This window comes from Cylas formicarius, unplaced genomic scaffold (genome assembly GCF_029955315.1).
Source record: "Cylas formicarius isolate icCylForm1 unplaced genomic scaffold, icCylForm1.1 PGA_scaffold_3__17_contigs__length_32017465, whole genome shotgun sequence".
NCBI lineage: Eukaryota > Metazoa > Arthropoda > Insecta > Coleoptera > Brentidae > Cylas > Cylas formicarius.
In genome coordinates, this window is record NW_026844326.1 from 13,190,597 (window position 1) to 13,210,201 (window position 19,605).

A 19,605-nucleotide genomic window follows, 5' to 3' on the forward strand; every position below is an offset into this window, starting at 1 on the left:
TAAGCTCTGGAATTTGGAGCTGGAGAATTGGGATAATAGCAATTAAATTTTAGAATTACACACATTTATGTATCATAAATATGTGCTAGTTATTTAAACAGCTACTTTTTCTGAACCATTCTTGTTCAACATATCCAATCTTTGTAAATGTTGGTTATAAGGGTTACAAGAAATAGATAAATCAGTAGTTAGTTTTTGAGATACTATTTCAGATTGATATTTAGGGGATTTTATCTTTTTCTTAGCCTTCCCTAGTAACAACATAAGTGTTTGTTGCACATTTTTATAATTTTATACCAAGTATTCGTGGGAAGCAATAAAATAAATGTTTAGTAATTAAAATGATTTTATTTAATAAAAAAACATTGTATTAGAATTGGCAGTTAACTAAGACTCAAACTCGTTGAAAAATTCCGATAAGGGACCGAAGAGGTAAACTGCTGAAGTTTCTTCAGGGTTTCCAAGAAACTGAGCATATAATTCTTCGTATCTCGAGAGCGTAAGTCCGCCTCTTCTCCTATCATCATCCTAAAAGTTTAAATTTTGTATTCCGAACTCTTGTTTATCGAAATCATAATATTAATATATATATATATATATATATATATATATATATATATATATATATATATATATATATATATATATATATATATATATATATATATATATATATATATACAGGGTTTTTCACTTAAAACTCCGCACGCCAATAAGTCCAAAACGAAAAGAAATATTTAATTTATGTAAAAAGTAGTCAAAGTGTGGGGTCGAGTAGATATTTCCTAAAGTTTAAAAAATTCGACGCCTGCAAAGAGCTGGGCGTCGCGACGCGTCGAAAAATTATTCGATTGCAGAGACTTTGGAAATACGCGCATACAAAAGTACATATTATTTAAAAACTTTTTTGTTATTTACTCAAACTTATTTACTTTACCCGTTTCTAAGTTATACCGATTTAAAGTAAACATTTCTTGATTAATAAAAAATGTGATTAACGCTTATTTTTACAAGTATGCCATGAATGTTAGTTACTATGGCAACCATTGTTATCGCAGTTGTTTTAAGTGCAATTACAAATAATAGATTTCAACTATTTTAGTATGATTTTATTTATTATTTTTCATCGATTTAGTTCTGATAACATGATAAATAAATGAAAAAACAGTAAAATACCTACAAGTTACTAACGAAAATTATTATTGCAATTAACTACATAATAAGACATTTCAAAAATTTTGTTCAAAATTATGTCCATCTGCTCGAACACAACTATCAAAAACTCTCTCAAGTCTCTGCAATCGAATAATTTTTCGACGCGTCGCGACGCCCAGCTCTTTGCAGGCGTCGAATTTTTTAAACTTTAGGAAATATCTACTGGACCCCACACTTTGACTACTTTTTACATAAATTAAATATTTCTTTTCGTTTTGGACTTATTGGCGTGCGGAGTTTTAAGTGAAAAACCCTGTATATTATTAATGTGGTTTCAGACACACCAAAAATTTTATTAACAGAACATTACTTACACTTAACATACTGTTAAATGCTTCATCTACCACTTCCACGTCGTCGATAGGAAATTTCGTAATACAGTTAAATCTATATTCGTCAGCATCTATCACTCCATCATCATTCAAGTCAACCATTTTAAAATTGGAATCTATAAACATTTTCATGGCCTGTGGAAAATCCTCGTACCGGCGGCCCATACAACACTGCTGGACAGCTTGCTTAAACTCTTCGACTGTTATCTTGCCATCCTGCAAAAGGTCCTAAATTTTGGACCAAGAGTTGTTTATTTTAATAATGGTGTTGCTCTGTAGGTAGGAATTATGTAAATAGTGACGGTGGTAATCTTTGAAATAAACTATACCTTTCTAAAACATATCTTAAGGAAGTCAAGTCTACATCTGTATGTAAAATAAGTTTTGATTGGTAATATTGAGTAATTTATAGCTCTTTTTATCTAGAGCCACAACTACACCGTATGCGTCGCGTTAACCAAGTTAGCATAATCAACATTAGAAGCACGCTGGTTATGTGTAGTTCTGACTGTAAACAATATGTTTCGTTTTCCATCACAGGTTCCAGTTTTTGGAACTTTATATGCATTCACTGCACAGACCTGACCTTATTGAAATCGGCTAGTTCCGCAATTTCCTCCCAGAGACTCAACATTATGTGGTGATTTTCTTGCAGTTTTGAAAAGCTGAACTCCCCTTTTCCTTCGATGATAGTGGCTCGAAGTGCCAAACATGCGAAATCCCTTTCGTCCAAGTATCCATTATTATCTATATCTGGAAGATATATTTTTTAATCATAATACTAAATAGGTGCGAAAAAATTGCAAAGAAATTGAAGGATGTATTGTTTAGTTCTAGGATCAGACAAGTGCCTGCAATAGGCAAAGCAGGCATGTTTTCTAATCCATAGGTCTCTCTGCCGAAAGCATAATGCGAGTGCCGAATGAACGAAATGAAAAAATATTGAATACCAAAATATGACAACATTTAAATTTAGAAAATTTGGTTATGCAGTTTATAATAATTAATATTAAAAAAAAACTTCGAAATCAGTTGAAAAAGGTTCATATTTCTTTGTGTTTTCACAATTCAAATGGGCCACACTGTATATAAAAAATTATCTACTGTGCTGCTTTCTTGAATACGTCAAAAACGAGGAGGCATTTCGTATATCTAGGTTTTCTATACAGTAGATGATGAACATGCACACTTAAAGTATAGATATCCCAAAACAAAGGAATTGCTATACTTCTATCATGTTTTGTTTGTATAACGATATATTTTCAAAATGCATTTCTACACCCGAAATACGTTTTCAATTTCTACTTGCGGTCGTTAATGTTGCTGCCAAGTTTTTTTCGGTCGATGATCTTTGTTTTAAAATTGTACGAAAGTGAACCTCTAAATAATCGAATCTGCCTCAACAATCTATTTGAAAGCTCCAAGTTCTAAGCAAAAGTGTAATACAATACAATACAAAAGGTGATTGTTGGGCACGTTATGAAAAAAAGATGTTAAAACTAATTAAACAAAATAAATAAGAACTAAAAGTTCAGATTTTCACGAAATTATATATTATGCACATGACAATTGTTTCGACAACACTGTGTCTTTATCAAATGTAATATTTACAAACTACCTGCCACTATATATACCGAAAAATGACAATTAAACCTTATTTAATGTGTTTGTCTGAATTTAAGTTCAATAATTTAAATTTATTTAAATCTTATTGATCGTTAAGCAATAGATTTGAATGTTTCATTTTGTTAATCTCCATGGCTTCCAATAAATTCGATTTTCTACTTTTTGTGGCTGTATGCAAAATATCAATATTGTCGTCAAAAATGTGTTTTCTGAGTCTAAGTGTGTAGCATAATTAGAATCTAGACCATTGTTTTTAAACGCTCTTTTATGTTTGCTAATGCGTTTCTTGAAGGATCTGCCTGTTTGTCCAATATAAATTTTAGGACAAGATCCGCATTTCAACTTGTAGACACCTGATTTTTGAGATTTTGGACAGTTCGTTTTATTGTTTTTTAAAATTTGTCCTATTGTGTTGTTAGTTCTTAAAGATATTTTTAAACCGCATTTTGACAAATGTTTTGAAACTTTTTCACTGGGTTCTCGGATAAATAGAGTTCACTGTTGCCTGGATTTGTTTTTTATTTATAATTTTATCTATGATGGACGGATTGTAGCCGTTGTTCAGTGCAATTTGTTTATATGATATTAAGTTCTTTGTTGTAATTTTCTTATGAGAGTGGTGTATAAAAGAGTGAAATGCAGTCATTTTGTGTGTATAAGAATGATTTGAGCTGTTATGTATTACTATGTCCGTCTGTGAAGGTTTATGATAAATGGAAAATTTTATTTTTTTTGCGTTTTCGTAATAGTTAAATCTAAAAAATTAATAGAATTATCCTGTTCAATCTCGATAGTGAATTTTATACGATTATGTAATACGTTAATGTAATTTAAAAAAGAATTCAATTGTCTGTCCGTTCCAACAAAGCAAGCAAATATATTATCCACGTATCTATACCACATCAGAAAACTTTTACTTAAAGGATGTTCTAGTATGATATTTTCCAAATTATCCATAAAAATCTCGGCTAACAAAGGACTAAGTGGGTTTCCCATAATCAAACCTTCCTTAGGGGTGTAAATCTGGCCATTAAATTCAAAATAATTTTGGTCTAAAGCAATCTAATAAATCTTGTTTCACCAATGGCTTAACCCGCTTCTGAGTTAGGGTGAATTCTACTAAATCTATCACATCCCTAGGTGGAATGCTGGGAAATAAGTTTTGGGTAGTTTTGGTTAATTTCGGCGGTTGTGGATTCAAAGTTGTTAAAAAATACTTGTCTTTGTCTTACTTACTTCCTTGACTTGTCTTTGATATAACCCGGTAGGATCGTGTTTGATACATTGGAAAAGTTCTGGCTTAAGAAAATCGTTGGTTAAACATATTCTGGGAGGTAGATAGCTATGACTGTCTTCCCTTTATCTACACGTGTAAATATTATGTTATTTTCAGATGTTTTGTTTTTGATAGTTTTTACTAGTGACATTTGAGAAATTTCTTGGTGTTGACCTAAAATTTATATTGGACAAACAGGTAGATCCTTCAAAAAACGCATTAACGAACACAAAAGAGCGTTTAAAAACAATAGTCTAGATTATAATTATGGTACACACTTAAACACAGAAAAACACATTTTTGACGACAATTTTGATATTTTACATACAGCCACAGAAAGTAGAAAATCAAATTTATTGGAAGCCATGGAGATTAACAAAATGAGACATTCAAATCTATTGCTTAACGTTCAATTAGATTGAAATACCTCTCCTTTATTGAACTTAAATTCTCACAAACACATTAATTAAGGTTTTATTGTCATTTTTCGGTATATATGGTACCAGGTAGTTTGTAAATCTTACGTTTGATAAAGACACAGTTTTGTCGAAACAATTGTCATGTCAAAATATATAATTTCGTGAAAATCTGAACATATAGTTCTTATTTATTTTGTTAAATGGATTTCCATCAAGTAAAAGCCTCCTCAGTTCAATTTTTAAAAATAATTAGTGAATATTCGCAATCATGCATCGGATGTGCCAAATTGAAAATTTTGTGAAGGAAACTTCCCGTTTTAAAGAAGATATACAATAACTAATGTAGGTGCCTCATTTATATCTGTTTCAGTTTCAAAGTTTTTTTTTCGAAAAATATACAATATAAAAATCAATTCCGTGGTTGGGAACTATTAGTTTTAAAAATATTATATTTAAACCATTTAATTGTGGGTAAAAAGCTGCTTTGGGTGTTATGAAAATTGAGCTCTAAACACTGGCAATTTTGTTTGCTGCGATTCTAAATTTATGGACTTGCGCATCACGGAAGAAAAACATTTCACCCAATATTTCATACAAATAAAACAGTGTATTTAAAGATTTACCAATTACAAACGAAAGTTTTCGATTTCTTAACCATTTTCTGCATTTTGCATTTTTATCGGAAAAAAAAATTGCTTGACTGCACGCCACCATCATCCACCATCCATCATTGGATGATTGATTCATTATTTTTTTAAAACACCATTTACTAATGTAACTAATGTATTTATGTAAACTTTTAATAATGAAACTAGTCAAGAGATGACCTCTTTCGATATGTACATTATGTTATTTATGCACATTCCGTGGTACTTACAGTTACATATTTTGGGCCATTCTATCAACATAACTCATTATCGCAATTATTACACTACAATTATTATACTACCCTAGATGCTGGTTCTGAATACTTTCAGAAATATGTCAGTTCCAGCTCAAGTCGTGTTGTTTTTTTGTGAGTTACGTTAAATATCTGCTTTTTTCAATAACTTTCTGACTTAGTTTCGTATAAAAATCCTGAGAGCTATAATGGAGCCTCTCCCTAGTGGTAAGTGAATTCGAAAAAAAGCTAATATTTTCAAATGCTCAGAAACATCAAAATGGCCAAAAGTTATTTGCCAACTGTTTCCAAACAGTTTGTATTAGGGATGATATGTAATAACATTTTTATGAATTTGGATACAAATTCGTCAATAATTATTTAATTTTGTGGTACTTTTATATTTAGAAATATTGGAAAAAGTACTGCAAAATTAAAAAGGAGTTAAGGATTTATTTTTAAAATATTTGGATTTGCTAGGTACCAATACGGCTATGCGTTTATTTTTTTGAAAATTTGGATATTTCTAAAAGAATAATAGTATGATAGTTAGCTTGCAAACAATTTTGCAAACCATATATAGTGGGATGGGGGTCACCATTTTTTTATATATAACACAATCACTATCTTTGCAGTATTTTTTGTTACTATAAATGAGACATATTTACGATCCGTTACACATTACACTATCGAGTAATATAAAAGTGAAAAAGGTTTGGAAAAACATGCTTTGAAAATGTAAGGTCATTCTTATTCCGCTTTTTACTAATTTTGTTTGATTATCGAAAGGGTTGCGCATCCACCTATGCGTCAAGAACTATGTATGCATGATTTTCCCTTTTATGATATTGTCGTTATGGAGTTGTGGAGGACACAAATTTTATCAATTATCCATAGACAATAGTAAAACGTGATTTTATTCGATCCATATGGATGGATAATGTTTAAGGATGCATTTTACTTACATCGGAAGTACCCGATTTGCAAACATGCACGGAAAGAGCAGATAAGACAACTTCTACGGTTATTTGGGCTTATTCCCACAGAATGCATAAGTAAGAGTTCTCAACTCGGAATGTTTATATGTTGCATATTAAATTAATTTTTGAACGTCAATTCTTTCGAAACAAACCTAAAATGGATACGAATACTTACCGTACAAATACTTAACGACAAAGCTAACTCTGTTATCCCAACTGTAGGCCATTGCTTCGGATGTTTTACGAAAAACCGAGAACAATTTACGAAGATAATAATTTTAAATTTGACGCACACACACACGGCTAAGGAACTTTAAATAACAATAACGGGCGAAAATGTCCGACTTACCGGCATCTATTTTAGAATGCTTGTTTTTGACGTCGTCGGGAAACTGTACGATCGTAGAGTCGGACGGCACTGTCGCAACACCACGGCAACGTTTAGAAAAATACGGTTATTTGTGTTGCCGTACACGATGTGCTGAAAAATTATATTCGATAATGTTGGGTCCAATTAGTTCCGGGCACTGCTAACCGCCAATTTTTTGTTTGAGTTGTCGCCATCGGATTTTGGACGGGTACCTATTTTATGCGAACGTTTCGCCAGGACATTACCGCCACTGCAGAAGAAAAAAATGAAATTGTGGATTCTGGAGAACAACCCTACGATGTCACATGTAAGTGCGATAAGTATTAAAATTTAATTAGATTTTCATATGTTCACGTTAAACGCACTCTAGAATATATTTCCAGCGATCAGAAGCGTCATCAAACAACCATGTAATAGATGTGATCGAACTATACAAATTACTAATGCTACGTAACTCAGGAACGAAGCTGTGTTCCTTCATATTGAACTTTGAGCAACAATGATACGATTTGTTTTCCCCGAAATTGGGAACACCCTGTAGAATGCAACCGCGATGGCAGCTATTGTCAAATGAACGTTTTGCTTTTTTAATCACATTATATCTGTTTTTTTGAGATATACTGTTTCAATGGAAGCGACTTGCGCTAAGCTGTGGAAACGCAACAGATTGGTAACACACTACCTAAAATGTATTTTCTGCGACTCTTGAGTATTGGTGAACCCTATATATATATATATATATATATATATATATATATATATATATATATATGATGACACTATATTCCGGGATATCATCCGTTCGCTCGTTGAACTCCGACTGGAATCCTGCATCCGACTGGAATCCTGCAAATCTTGCATCCGACTGGAATCCTGCAGACGTTTCGCCAAAATCTCACTTGGCATCTTCAATGCTCGCGCTCCGAAAACACTTCGAAGTGTTCAGGATTTGCAGGATTCCAGTCGGATGCAGGATTCCAGTCGGAGTTCAACGAGCGAACGGATGATATCCCGGAATATAGTGTCATCACATTTTTCCATCCGTGAATCAATACGTGAGAATATATATATATATATATATATATATATATATATATATATATATATATATATATATATATATATATATATATATATATATATATATATATATATATATATATATATATATATATATATATATATATGATGTTTCCCTTCGAGGGGCACCACATGAAAACGTAATTGTTCTAGAAGAAACGGACAATCAATTCCGTAATGAACTAACTTATAGAGAAATGAAACAGATTACAAGTCTCTGCTAAAGCTCCGAGGCAGTACAGCTAAACTTTCTCAGTAGAAGATCATAATCACCTCCCCTCTCAGGATAGGAACCTTCCTCCCTGAACATTAGATACTTCAATAACTTTCTCTGCAGCCTCCCAATACACTGAGCGTGGCAGTTATATATTGGTGACCATCGTCAAGCTTAGACCTATCGTAACAATTAAATCAAAATTTAACCGTAGTTGAGCTACAAAAATGCCTGTAATTTCTTATTACGGATCATAAAATTTGCATTGTACTGGAAACCATTTTAGTAATGCGAGGTACAAAAGAGAACGTCAACAATGGCAAATCTAGTCAGGATAGTACCATCTGCATTATAATTGAAGGGTATAGGAGTTTTTGCGCGGTGGTAAGAAACCACATTAGATTGATATTAAGGTGCAACTTATTTTTAGTCCATCACTGAGCCTGTTTTAATGCGCATCCGCATAGGCAAGCTTGTCGCAGATGATCAAGGATATGAGATCGTCTATAAATATATTGAACAGAAGTGGTCCAAGTATAGAACCTCGAGGCCCGCCAGAAGTTGGAACAAAAGGAACTGATCTAAACCCATCAATCTAAACGAACTGTCGACGGTTCACCATTTAGGACCTCGACAGTGAAATCAGCGAATCGGAGAAACGATATGTGGAAGTTAGTTTATATAACGTCAATTTGACCTTGCTTGTTCAGGGAACCACATACATAAGAAGACAGGGAACATACTTTACTTTTAATTCGAGTAAAAATAAATTTATATAATATAATCTCTAACATTTTCGAAAAACTGCATAAGATCGAAATAGGTGGGTAATTTTCACCTTTTTTGAGAATAGGATAAACTTTGGAAACTTTCTAGGGTTCTGGATAAACACCTATTTCAAGTACCATGTTAGAAATGTAACATAAAGGAGCACAAAGTGCGTGGGAACAGTTTCTCATGATAAAATTTGGTGTGCCATCAGGACCGACAGTTATTTTGTTTTTGAGTGCTTTGCTTACGAATAAGACATCCTTCTTACTCTGAATAAATGACCAAAAATGTATGCTTAACTCAGCACGATGAACAAAATGAGTATAGGCCATGCGCGACTAGAACTTAATTGTCTTACGCAGTGCGGTAAATCTGCCCAAATAATAAGAAGAATTGTGTTACCTGAAATTGCGGATAGCTCTCTCCTTCGCAAATATATTTGCGATCATTTCTTTGGTGAACTTGATGGAAATCGGTGTTTTAGTGGGAAAGCAAACGGCAAAAATATTGTTTACAATGTCGTAAAAAAGTGTTAGGGCCCGTCGACATCAGAGCACTCCATAACCCTATGCATATCAAGATCTTACAAAATATCAATTGCAAAATCCTCCATTCTCAATAAAAACAATAATAATAACGCAGCTCAGAACTTAATTTATTAACATGTCGGAACATACATTATGCTAACTAATCAAATATGTTCTATTTCTAACTTATAAAAAATAATATATTTAACAATATCATGAATTTTGTTAAAGCATTAGAATCCCATATATTTAAAATTCTATTTGCACTTGCAAATTGCGATCGTTTCTGCGAAATAATTTAATGAAAAATTTAATTGCTAAAATTAGATTAAATTTGTTTGTTCTGCATTCATTACACAATCTTCATTCTATTTAACTGGTAGTTAAATTTATTAAATTACACGGTTATGTTATTTATTTTAATATGTACTTACACTTTTATTATACATATCAAATCTTGTAATGAGAAGGATACGTATTCAGGATACGTAACGAAGTTTAATTAAGGATATAGTTTTAAAAAATAATAACATTTTAAGATTAATGCTAATGTCTTGTGAGCTCTGCTCGTACGAAACTGACTTCATCAATATGTTATGTACCTAATTCTTGTGGAATAGTGTCAAATTCTTCCCGAAGTGTAATTCGCGCAGTATCTTGGCATTAATACGAATTTGTCTCCAATAAAATGAGAGTAGGAAATCACAGCGTTCCGGAAAATCTGTTTGATGTATCGGTGCTCATTTAAGGCGCCGTTTTCAATAAATATTAAATCTATTCGTTCGTCTATCGAAATTTCTGCCAACTAGTTTGCACTTTGGGAAATATATGACGGCATTCTACAAGAATTTATTACAAACCTCAGTAATAAAGTCATTTTGGTAAGATGTTATGTTTTTTAAATCCTTATATTGTTTTAATTTTCTAGTTAAACTTATAGTTTGATGTGTATTTGGTACGTTTTCATAGCTTAAACCTTGGCGTAAGCTTTGAGACAGTTTACCTCCAATAAAAACCTGAGAGAATATGTCGTAATTAAGACAACAAAGCGTTCAGAAAAGATCATGCCTTAATGTGATTCCAGACTAACCAAAACTAACTTTTTTTTTGTTTATAAATATACAAAAATATTTTTTGCAGATTATTAGTTTGTACTATTTGGGAGTCACATCTTAGCTATATCTCAAAGCTAAACGCTTTATTTGTGACACATGAGTATTTGCAAATATTTTTTACGTCTTCGGAAAAAAAATTAACAATGCTAATAGGTTTTGTTTTGGTTAACAAGAAATTTTTTAATTTATTGCACATTCAGTCTTTTTGTTAAGCTTTTTAATTTTTGGTGTTGGTATTGAACTCTGTGGTGAAGCAACGAACAATTGTAACTACAAAATGTCGCAGAGAGTACTATCTTCTTCGGGTAATGATGAACGGAAACATCTCTTGTTTTAGAAACATCAAGGAATGGACTGGCGTCCAGGGGGCTGCAGACCTGTTCAGGTTTGGAAAAGGCAGAAATCGACCCTACTCAGTAATCGCTAACATTCGTCGATACAAAATGTTCTGAAAGTTTTGTAGTTTTGATTTCATTATTATGTGAATGATTTTCTCGCATTCTGTTGAAAAATCTACGTTGGAGATATGATTTTACTAGCTACTATAGAATTTAAGCACAATTCTATATGTCATTGTTTCCCTCACATTCAAGACGATTCCAGAGGTCTCCATAACATGAATTTTGGTTAGTTATACATGAATGTTTTGCGTTTTAAATTTAGATAACAATTTCAATTTTTTCTACAACGCTCGTCAACGGTGCGATTTTCATGGCAAATGAACTTTAAACCTAATATACTAAAAATAATTGAGCAACCCCAATTAATTTCATTGAATACTCACTGGCTTTGCTAAGTTGTTAAAAAAATAAAAATGTTTGAAGTATTATTATCCCAGTAACAATTTTTCTTCGTTTTATATTTAATTACAGCTTTACTGTAATAAGAACCGCATTTATGAGAACGTTGACGTGTCGAGTTCTGGAGAGAACGGGAGGATCCCGTTATTGTAAATGTTCGTCATAAAATATCAGATAACCTCTGCAGTGTGTCATTCCTTTTTATTGGTCATCTTATATAAGTACATCGCAGAAATCAAATCCGTAAAATTTTCCATTTAATAAAAGAACATGAGTTAAATGCCAATTGATGACAGAGAATGCGGAAAATTAAAAACAAATTAAAATTAGAACTAATTTTTATAATATAAAATTAAATTAATTTATTAATTTAACCAATAATTAGCATTATTATTCTAAGATTAAAACAATATTAATTTCGTTATCAAACTGACACACCTAAATATTTTTCTCATATTATCCAATTTGTAGTGATAACGAAATTATCATTAACCCGTCAAAAATTTGGATTATACAAGACAGTTTATCTGTATGCAAACTTTTGAAAATATTGTGGTTCATGGGTTATCTTAAGGTCCCTTGGCAAGTAAACACTTATAAATAATGCACCGCAGGATTAAAATTGACTATAGCGCCAGTAGGGTGTGCTCTGTTAAGTGCGATAATAGAATCATAGAGTCTAAGGTAAGTCGATTCAAATTTGTTATTTTTCTACCATTCACAAAGCGAACTTTAAAATTTATACATAATCTAATTTAATTGTGTTTTATTGCTATTAGTTTCACTGCAAATGCGTCACTTGCGACGTTTTCAAAAATTTCTTAAACACATGTTAAAATTATTTCGTTAGAGCTCTCTAGCTAATATTTACAGACCATCCACCAAAATTGGCTTCAGTTAATTGACTTTCTGATTCTGACAACGGTATTTTTTTAGCTTATTTCCATTTGATTTAAAAGATTTTATAGATTTTCATTTCCTCAGTCTAAAAAAAAATAAAACTTACTTTTTTTGGTGGCCTTTTATTAATTAGCAATTATTCTGGAGTATCGTATCGTGAATACAACAATAAAAAATAACAAAAATCCACCGACACTCAATAATTTTTAAGCAATGTAAGGCAAACGCTTTAAATTTTGCTTAACTTCGTAAAAACATTCGATACTATTGGTCTCTGACTTTAAATCTAGTTTTCAGTGCCTTGTGCCAATTTTCAGATTAGAATGAAAAAACCAAATTGAAAGTTTATTCTGTCATATTTCGCGAGAATAATTTGAATCTAGTACTGCAACGTCGGTCAAAGTTCAACCCAAAACACTTCTTTTCGACTTCCAGGAAATCGATTTATAAATCGTTATGTGAAAAGTTTTCTTTAATAACAACACTAATTACGTAACCTTCTTGAATGAATGAATGATTAAAACAAATTCTTACATAATAAAAAATAAGAAAATTATTATAACTTATTATATATATATATATATATATATATATATATATATATATATATATATATATATATATATATATATATATATATATATATATATATATATATATATATATATATATATATATATATATATATATATATATATATATATATATATATATATATATATATATATATATATATATATATTATAAATTATTATAATGACATATTTCTCATGGTGTTTTGCAATGTGTAATGAAACTATAACAATTTGCATTAGCGTCATGATTCAAAATTTGATCAGTTTCACGCATTCGTAAAATATATATTTTAAAATGTGAAAAAATCATTAGACCATTGACTATGAATATTTATTAATAGTAATAAAAAAATATGACTCTGCAGTTAATCATAGGTCGTCGTTAATGTCAGACCAATTATTGTTTTCACTTTGCTATTAATATAGATCGGTCTTAATTTGAGATTGATAATGAGAATTAAATTAAATCGCAGTTTTTAAACTTGAAGATCGTGTGGAAACAGAGCTTTTTGGCTGGTCGTACCCAGTTTTATCCGAGGTTCCTCAGTGATCACATTGATAACCTATTTATAAATGATCTGGTTGGGGTAATTTTGTATTCGCAGTATCTATTATTTGCTGGCGATTTAAAAATATTTGAATTGATTAAGTCAAATAATGATGCCCAAGTGCTTCAGCACGACGTGCAGAATGTGTGTATGTGGTCAAAAATTATTGATTGATTGATTATTGATTTAAATGTTAAAAAATGCTATAGTAGTTCAGCTAGCTTTTGTAGATCATTACCGATAAATAGAGCAGCGCGAAACCTGTTTTTTATAATAGGCAACAGTAATCATGTTAGGTTTGTTAGGTTTGTTTCAAGCTGGTTCTACTTCTTTAGTATGTTCTGAAACTGAGTATGCTCCAGTGATATGGTTTCGAAATAAGTAACTTCGAAGCTGTTAATGTTATAAATTGCCTCCATGTACTATTGCCCAGCTTTTAAATCACATACAGCTAATCACTGGTTATAGAAGCCTTAATAACTCAATGTTTGGCATTCTTTTTTATCATACTAACTACTAAGTGTACTCATCCCTTGGTATAATGCTTATAGCGTATAATCTTTTGATCATTTAAAAGCAATGTCTTCTTCTTCTTCTTCTTTCTTCTATAGTAGGCTATGGCCTGTTCTTTCATCGGTTGCCTCTCAACCTGGATTGAGATCGTCGTTCCATATTTTTCTCGGTCATCCCACGCTCCGTTTTCCGTCTGGTGATTTGTCTCTAACGATTTTTACTAGTCTGCCATCTTGCATACGGTTAATATGGTCATTCCACTGTCTCTTTCGTTGTCCACTCCGCACGATTGCCTGATGTTTTCGTTTCTTTCTCTGTCTAGCAGGGTTTTTCCTGAGATGCGGCGTAGAATCTTCAGTTCCGTAGTCTCCAGAAGTCGTCTAGTTTTTGCGGTATCTGATCTTGTTTCTGCCGTATAGGTCATGATCAGTCTGATCGTTGTTTCGCCAAATTACATCGTTTAAGCAGCCTGCTACTTTATTGGCTTTTGCTACCTGTTGCCTCACTTCGTTCTCCACAATTCCATAACTGGTAATATCAATACCCAGATATTTAAACTCCATCTTTTGTTGGGCTTTTTGGGCTGAGTCATATTTAAAAGCAATGTGATAAAAATAAATATTCTTGTTTAGTTAGATTTCTAATTATTATTTGTTTTATTTTAATATTTTCCCTGGTAGTTACATTTTGTTTACTTTCATCAAATAAATAAATAAATAAATGTATAGCTATATAAAGTCAAAACTAATGAGATTCAGTTACACGCGTAACGTATGAGGATTGGAGGTCCGTAGGCGGTTTCAACTTCCTCCCCGGCTTTATTTATCTTTTCTGAAAAAAACTTAGAGAGCTTTCTACTGTACCCTATTTGGTGTTATAAATATCCACTCCTTATCGCAGCTCCGGGGTTTATCAATGTACAATAAACAAGACGTTATGACTTAAATTTCGATAAGACCGCCTTGTAAACATAATTGACGATGGAACATTACCACAAATTTCTCAATACAATAACGTCAATAAAACAAAAACTGCGGTATTATCACTGTGGAAAAATAAAATAATTTTTATCGCGCGCTGCTAAATGAGCTGCAAAAAAACGCGGTTAGTGTCGATGGCCAAAGATAAGGTTTTGATATCGTTTTGCAGGAAACATGCCACCGAATGCCGAGTCGTACGATAACTATGTGCCAAAATCAACCTTGGGCATCAAGCCACCGCCTCGGAGGTCACAGCTCACCACCGTTTATATGTGGCTCGAAGACAAAAAGGAAATAGATAACGCGGAAGGTTTATGGAGGATACACGATGGAATTTATGATTTTACAGATTTCGTCAAAAGTCATCCGGGCGGATCAGATTGGCTAACCCTGTCAAAGGTGGGTAATTTTTAAATTTGAATTTGTGAGACTTTCGAACCTTGCCTTTCAGGGACTCGATATTACGGAAGCATTCGAAGTTCACCATTTGACCGCTTTACCGGAAGAATTATTGAGCAAATACTTTGTGAGGAAGGCAAAAAGTAAAAGAAACGCCCCGTTCACGTTCAAAGAAGACGGTTTCTATAAAACTCTGAAGAGAGAAGTGAAACAGATCCTTCCCACTATCCCCAAACAGGCTATTAACACCACGAACTTTTTAATCGACTCCATATTGGTCGGAATGTTTATTTTGTCGATTCTCGCTGCGAAATACTGGAACTTTTTTTTGGCAACGTTGGCCGGCAACTTCGTAGCCTTTCTCGCGATCGCCGCCCATAATTACTTCCACCAAAAGGATAACTTTAGAATGTACTACTTTCAATTCTCCTTGCTGAAAGTAAAGTAAGTCAATCGTTGTAATTACACCCCGAAGTCGGAGTCTAAGTAAACTTGAAATTTTAGGGAATGGAGGCTGAGTCACGTCCTAAGTCACCACTTGCACACGAATACCATAGACGATTACGAAATTTCAGTGTTCGAACCTCTCCTGCAATACATGTCCGTTAACAAAACTCCATTAAAAAAGTATGGCCAGTTGCTTTTGCTCCCAATCATTTGGATTACCGGGTTTCATCGAGCATATATTGCAAGGTGAGCGTCTTCTGTGAACTATTTAAAACAAAAACTGAGCAAGAAAGAAATTGTGATACAAGGAGTTGAAAGCTGTAAATAGGAAATTTATATGCCATGGAAGTATGTAAAACAATACTTTTTAAAAATTACGGCACGGGTTTAGAAGGAATCGGATGTTTTCGAAGATATTATCACAGGGCTTGAATTTTGACTTTGTTAATTCTGATGGTCATATCAGTGAATGTATTCGCATTGTCTTGCCAAAAGCTAACGATCGTAGAAAAAGTATAGTATGTTTTTAAACACTTATTAAACACTCGTTCCGCTTATTGCTTACCATACTATCTCATATTTATATTAAATAACATGAATCAAAATAACTTCAATCGAAAAAACTAAAAATCATAATACTTTTGAAGTTTCATGAATGAAATTGTAATACATACAAAAGATTGTACTTAATAATTTCATAAATTCTCAACACTCCCATTTTGTTGGAACTGCTTCTGTTGTTTGTCATTAATTCCTAATATGTAAACAATATATTTTTTATTATATTTTATTATCTTCAAGGATAATTGCTGAGGTTATATGTACGCGTTATGAATTTATTTTTTACTGGTACATTTCCACATCTTCTAGAGAATGCTTTAATTAAGGAGGAAAAAAATCCGGATGAAGAAAAAAATTATAGACCAAGTTCTCTTCTCTTACCCAAAATTTTGGAATAAGCTATGTTATTATTTGGTAGCGCGTTCAAATCAGTTATAATCAGAAAGGGCCATTAAGAAAATACCGCATACTACAATCACTAAATGACAAAAATTTAAGTGCTACCATGTTTTTGGATTTGTCCAGTGTAAATCAGAAGACACTTCTATTAAAATTAGAAAAGATGATTGTGCGAGGAAATACATTGGATCCTATATTGAGAATCATACTCAGCAGGTTGTAGAGACGGATGCTTATGGCAGAGATATTGTCATACGCAAATAAAATAAGATAGATAGTCGATAAAATACAGGCAAATGCAATAAAGGTTTTTGATGCTTTCAGCCACTAATTTTTACATAAAATGGCATAGAAATTAATACAACAGTGTATATTTCCTTTATTAGACTTAAAATAGTTGAAACGCTTGATTGAAGACCCAATATAGACTTTGGCTTTGATTTGTATGTGTACGGAAAGGGTATACGTAGTATTTTTGCAATGAGCTATTGCAATAGTTATTTTTGTGTATTTACTTCATTCTACCCTTCTACCCTAGTAGTAACTTCACCGTATCCTCAGAAAAATGTCAACTATTCCATAATTACAATATATAATATTTTTCTATTTTAGACTATGTTCCGTGCCATTGGGCTAGATATTTTTTTATTTTTTTATCTGAACCAAATATGAGTCGTGCATCCTAAGAAAAAAAGAGTGCCCATTAAAAATGTATATTTATTATGTTTCACGCGAGAATTTTATTTACTATTACATCTTTCAGACTAATTGAACATTTGAAGGGCACGAAAATTGCCCTCGATAAGAGCGATTTGATACCATTCATTTTGCCCGCTGCCATGTACATTTTCGGAGGACAATCGCTGTTAGCCACGTTTGGAATGTGGAACTATATTATCCTTGTGGGCAGCACACATCTTTTCGTGGTGGGTCAACACGCCGCCCACCATCACCCCGACATATTCCACGACGGAGACGAGCCAAGGTGAGCTATGAAATTCGTACAGGGTGGTTAAAAAGAGTTTAATGTATGTTGAAAATTTAGTGATTTGCGTTGCTCTATTAAACAAAAATAATTTTTGTTGTGCAAATTAAAAAAATTGAATCGAAGAAAAAAGAACAATTTCCACCAATTTATGTATAATAATAATAATAATAATAATAATAATAACAATAATAATAATAACAATAATAATAATAATAATAATAATAATAATAATAATAATAAATTATATGTATTGGTAAGAAACATTAATAGAGAATTATGAAATGGAATACAGAAACGCAGAAAAAAAAGAAGTACTAGAAGAAAAATAACACAAACAAAGTAAAAATTGATCAACAAATAAATAAAAGAAAACAATTTCCTAGCGAGGAAAGCAAACAAACAAATAAAAAAAGAATAAATACATGCAGATTACATTATAAGGTCAAAACTGTTTAACAAAAACAAGGAGTATGTTTTAACAGCACAGTAGGAAAAGCACTTCTGACATAGAGTCGATTTATGTTTCCACGCGAACGATTTCAGGTCCAAAGACGACTACGACTGGGGTGTAAGCCAGCTGGATGCAGTTATGGAAAGGAAAGAAATCACTGGTTCCCATTTCCTGGTGCTCACCAATTTCGGCGACCACGCTCTCCATCACCTGTTTCCGACCTTGGATCACGGAACGCTGACCCACATATATCCGGTCTTTAAGAAAGTCATGGACCAGTTTGATGTTAATTTGATGATGGTTTCCCAGGTCGATACAGTATTCGGAGCTTTCCAGCAGCTCGTTAAAGAGAAGCCAAATACCTCTCCGCCTAATTTACATAAATATAAGTTCAACTTAAAGAATTAGAAATGTGTGTAGAATGCTCAATTTTTGCTCAATATTTTATGTACATATCTGTAATAAATGATAGACCTCTGCGACATTTGTTTCCAACCTCAATCGTTAAGTTTTAAAACGTTTTTTAATACGTTTGCCATGGTTTGTGCATAAATAAAATAAAATAAATATCACGTTGACTATTTATTTATTTGGTAATCAACGTGTATACTACAGGTTTGAACCCCGTAATGTATCGCTTGTTTAACTTGTACAGTTTACATTGAGAAAATATCAATAAGGCAGAAGAATTTTTTGCAGAGTTCGTTTTTCTAAAACGATTACTAACAATGTCACTGGATCCAATAATAATTTGAGGTTTATTCAGACGAACAAACGAGAGCACCTCAGAATTATTAATGTTAGAATTAATTATTTTATACAAAAACGTGATATCAGAGACCTTTCTTCTCTGTACTAAGCCAGTGGAATATAACAAGTAATGATTTGATGTTTGACAAGATCGCGCATCTGCGTAAAACATAACCTAACGTTTTAGAGGAGCCATTATTAAAATCAAACTATTTTCGTCAGAGAATTTTACCGCGCCTGTCTATATGAATGCACAGAATAAAGAAAAAATGCCAAATTAAGAATGTGGGTGTATCTAGATTAGATGAAAACAAATTTCTAAACTCTCCAAATACTTAATATTGATTATTGTGTGATTTAACACATTGAAAGCAAACTTCAATGTTGGCAAAGCTGTATAGAAAGTGTTACATACTACAACAGATTTCTCGATATATAAAAAGATCTTCCATTCGACAGTTTTTAATGTGACATTTTTTGAGCCGTATT

The 19,605-nt window shown here is 32.3% G+C and overlaps 2 protein-coding genes across 4 annotated transcripts; one reads left to right on the top strand and one right to left on the bottom strand.

The window, feature by feature from the left end:
• Positions 1–342: 342 nt before the first annotated feature.
• On the bottom strand, positions 343–7,132 carry LOC132699546 (sarcoplasmic calcium-binding protein, alpha chain). Of its 2 annotated transcripts, none has more exons than XM_060666332.1 (4): positions 6,904–7,132; positions 2,134–2,300; positions 1,530–1,763; positions 343–528 (listed from the first exon to the last, which is right to left on the bottom strand). In XM_060666332.1, exons 1-4 carry the CDS (start codon positions 6,953–6,955, stop codon positions 388–390), a joined length of 594 nt encoding a protein of 197 aa, XP_060522315.1. In that variant the 5' UTR covers positions 6,956–7,132; the 3' UTR covers positions 343–387. The 2 variants fall into 2 exon arrangements, with proteins under 2 accessions (XP_060522315.1, XP_060522314.1); XM_060666331.1 differs by having other exon boundaries at positions 345–528; positions 1,530–1,775; positions 6,904–7,124.
• A 152-nt stretch (positions 7,133–7,284) lies between these two features.
• On the top strand, positions 7,285–18,845 carry LOC132699545 (cytochrome b5-related protein-like). 2 transcript variants are annotated; one of them, XM_060666330.1, is made up of 6 exons: positions 7,285–7,405; positions 15,291–15,520; positions 15,573–15,964; positions 16,025–16,213; positions 17,691–17,912; positions 18,459–18,845. In XM_060666330.1, exons 2-6 carry the CDS (start codon positions 15,296–15,298, stop codon positions 18,772–18,774), a joined length of 1,344 nt encoding a protein of 447 aa, XP_060522313.1. In that variant the 5' UTR covers positions 7,285–7,405; positions 15,291–15,295; the 3' UTR covers positions 18,775–18,845. The 2 variants fall into 2 exon arrangements, with proteins under 2 accessions (XP_060522313.1, XP_060522312.1); XM_060666329.1 differs by lacking the exon at positions 7,285–7,405 and adding an exon at positions 12,213–12,289.
• The last annotated feature ends 760 nt before the right edge of the window (positions 18,846–19,605 follow it).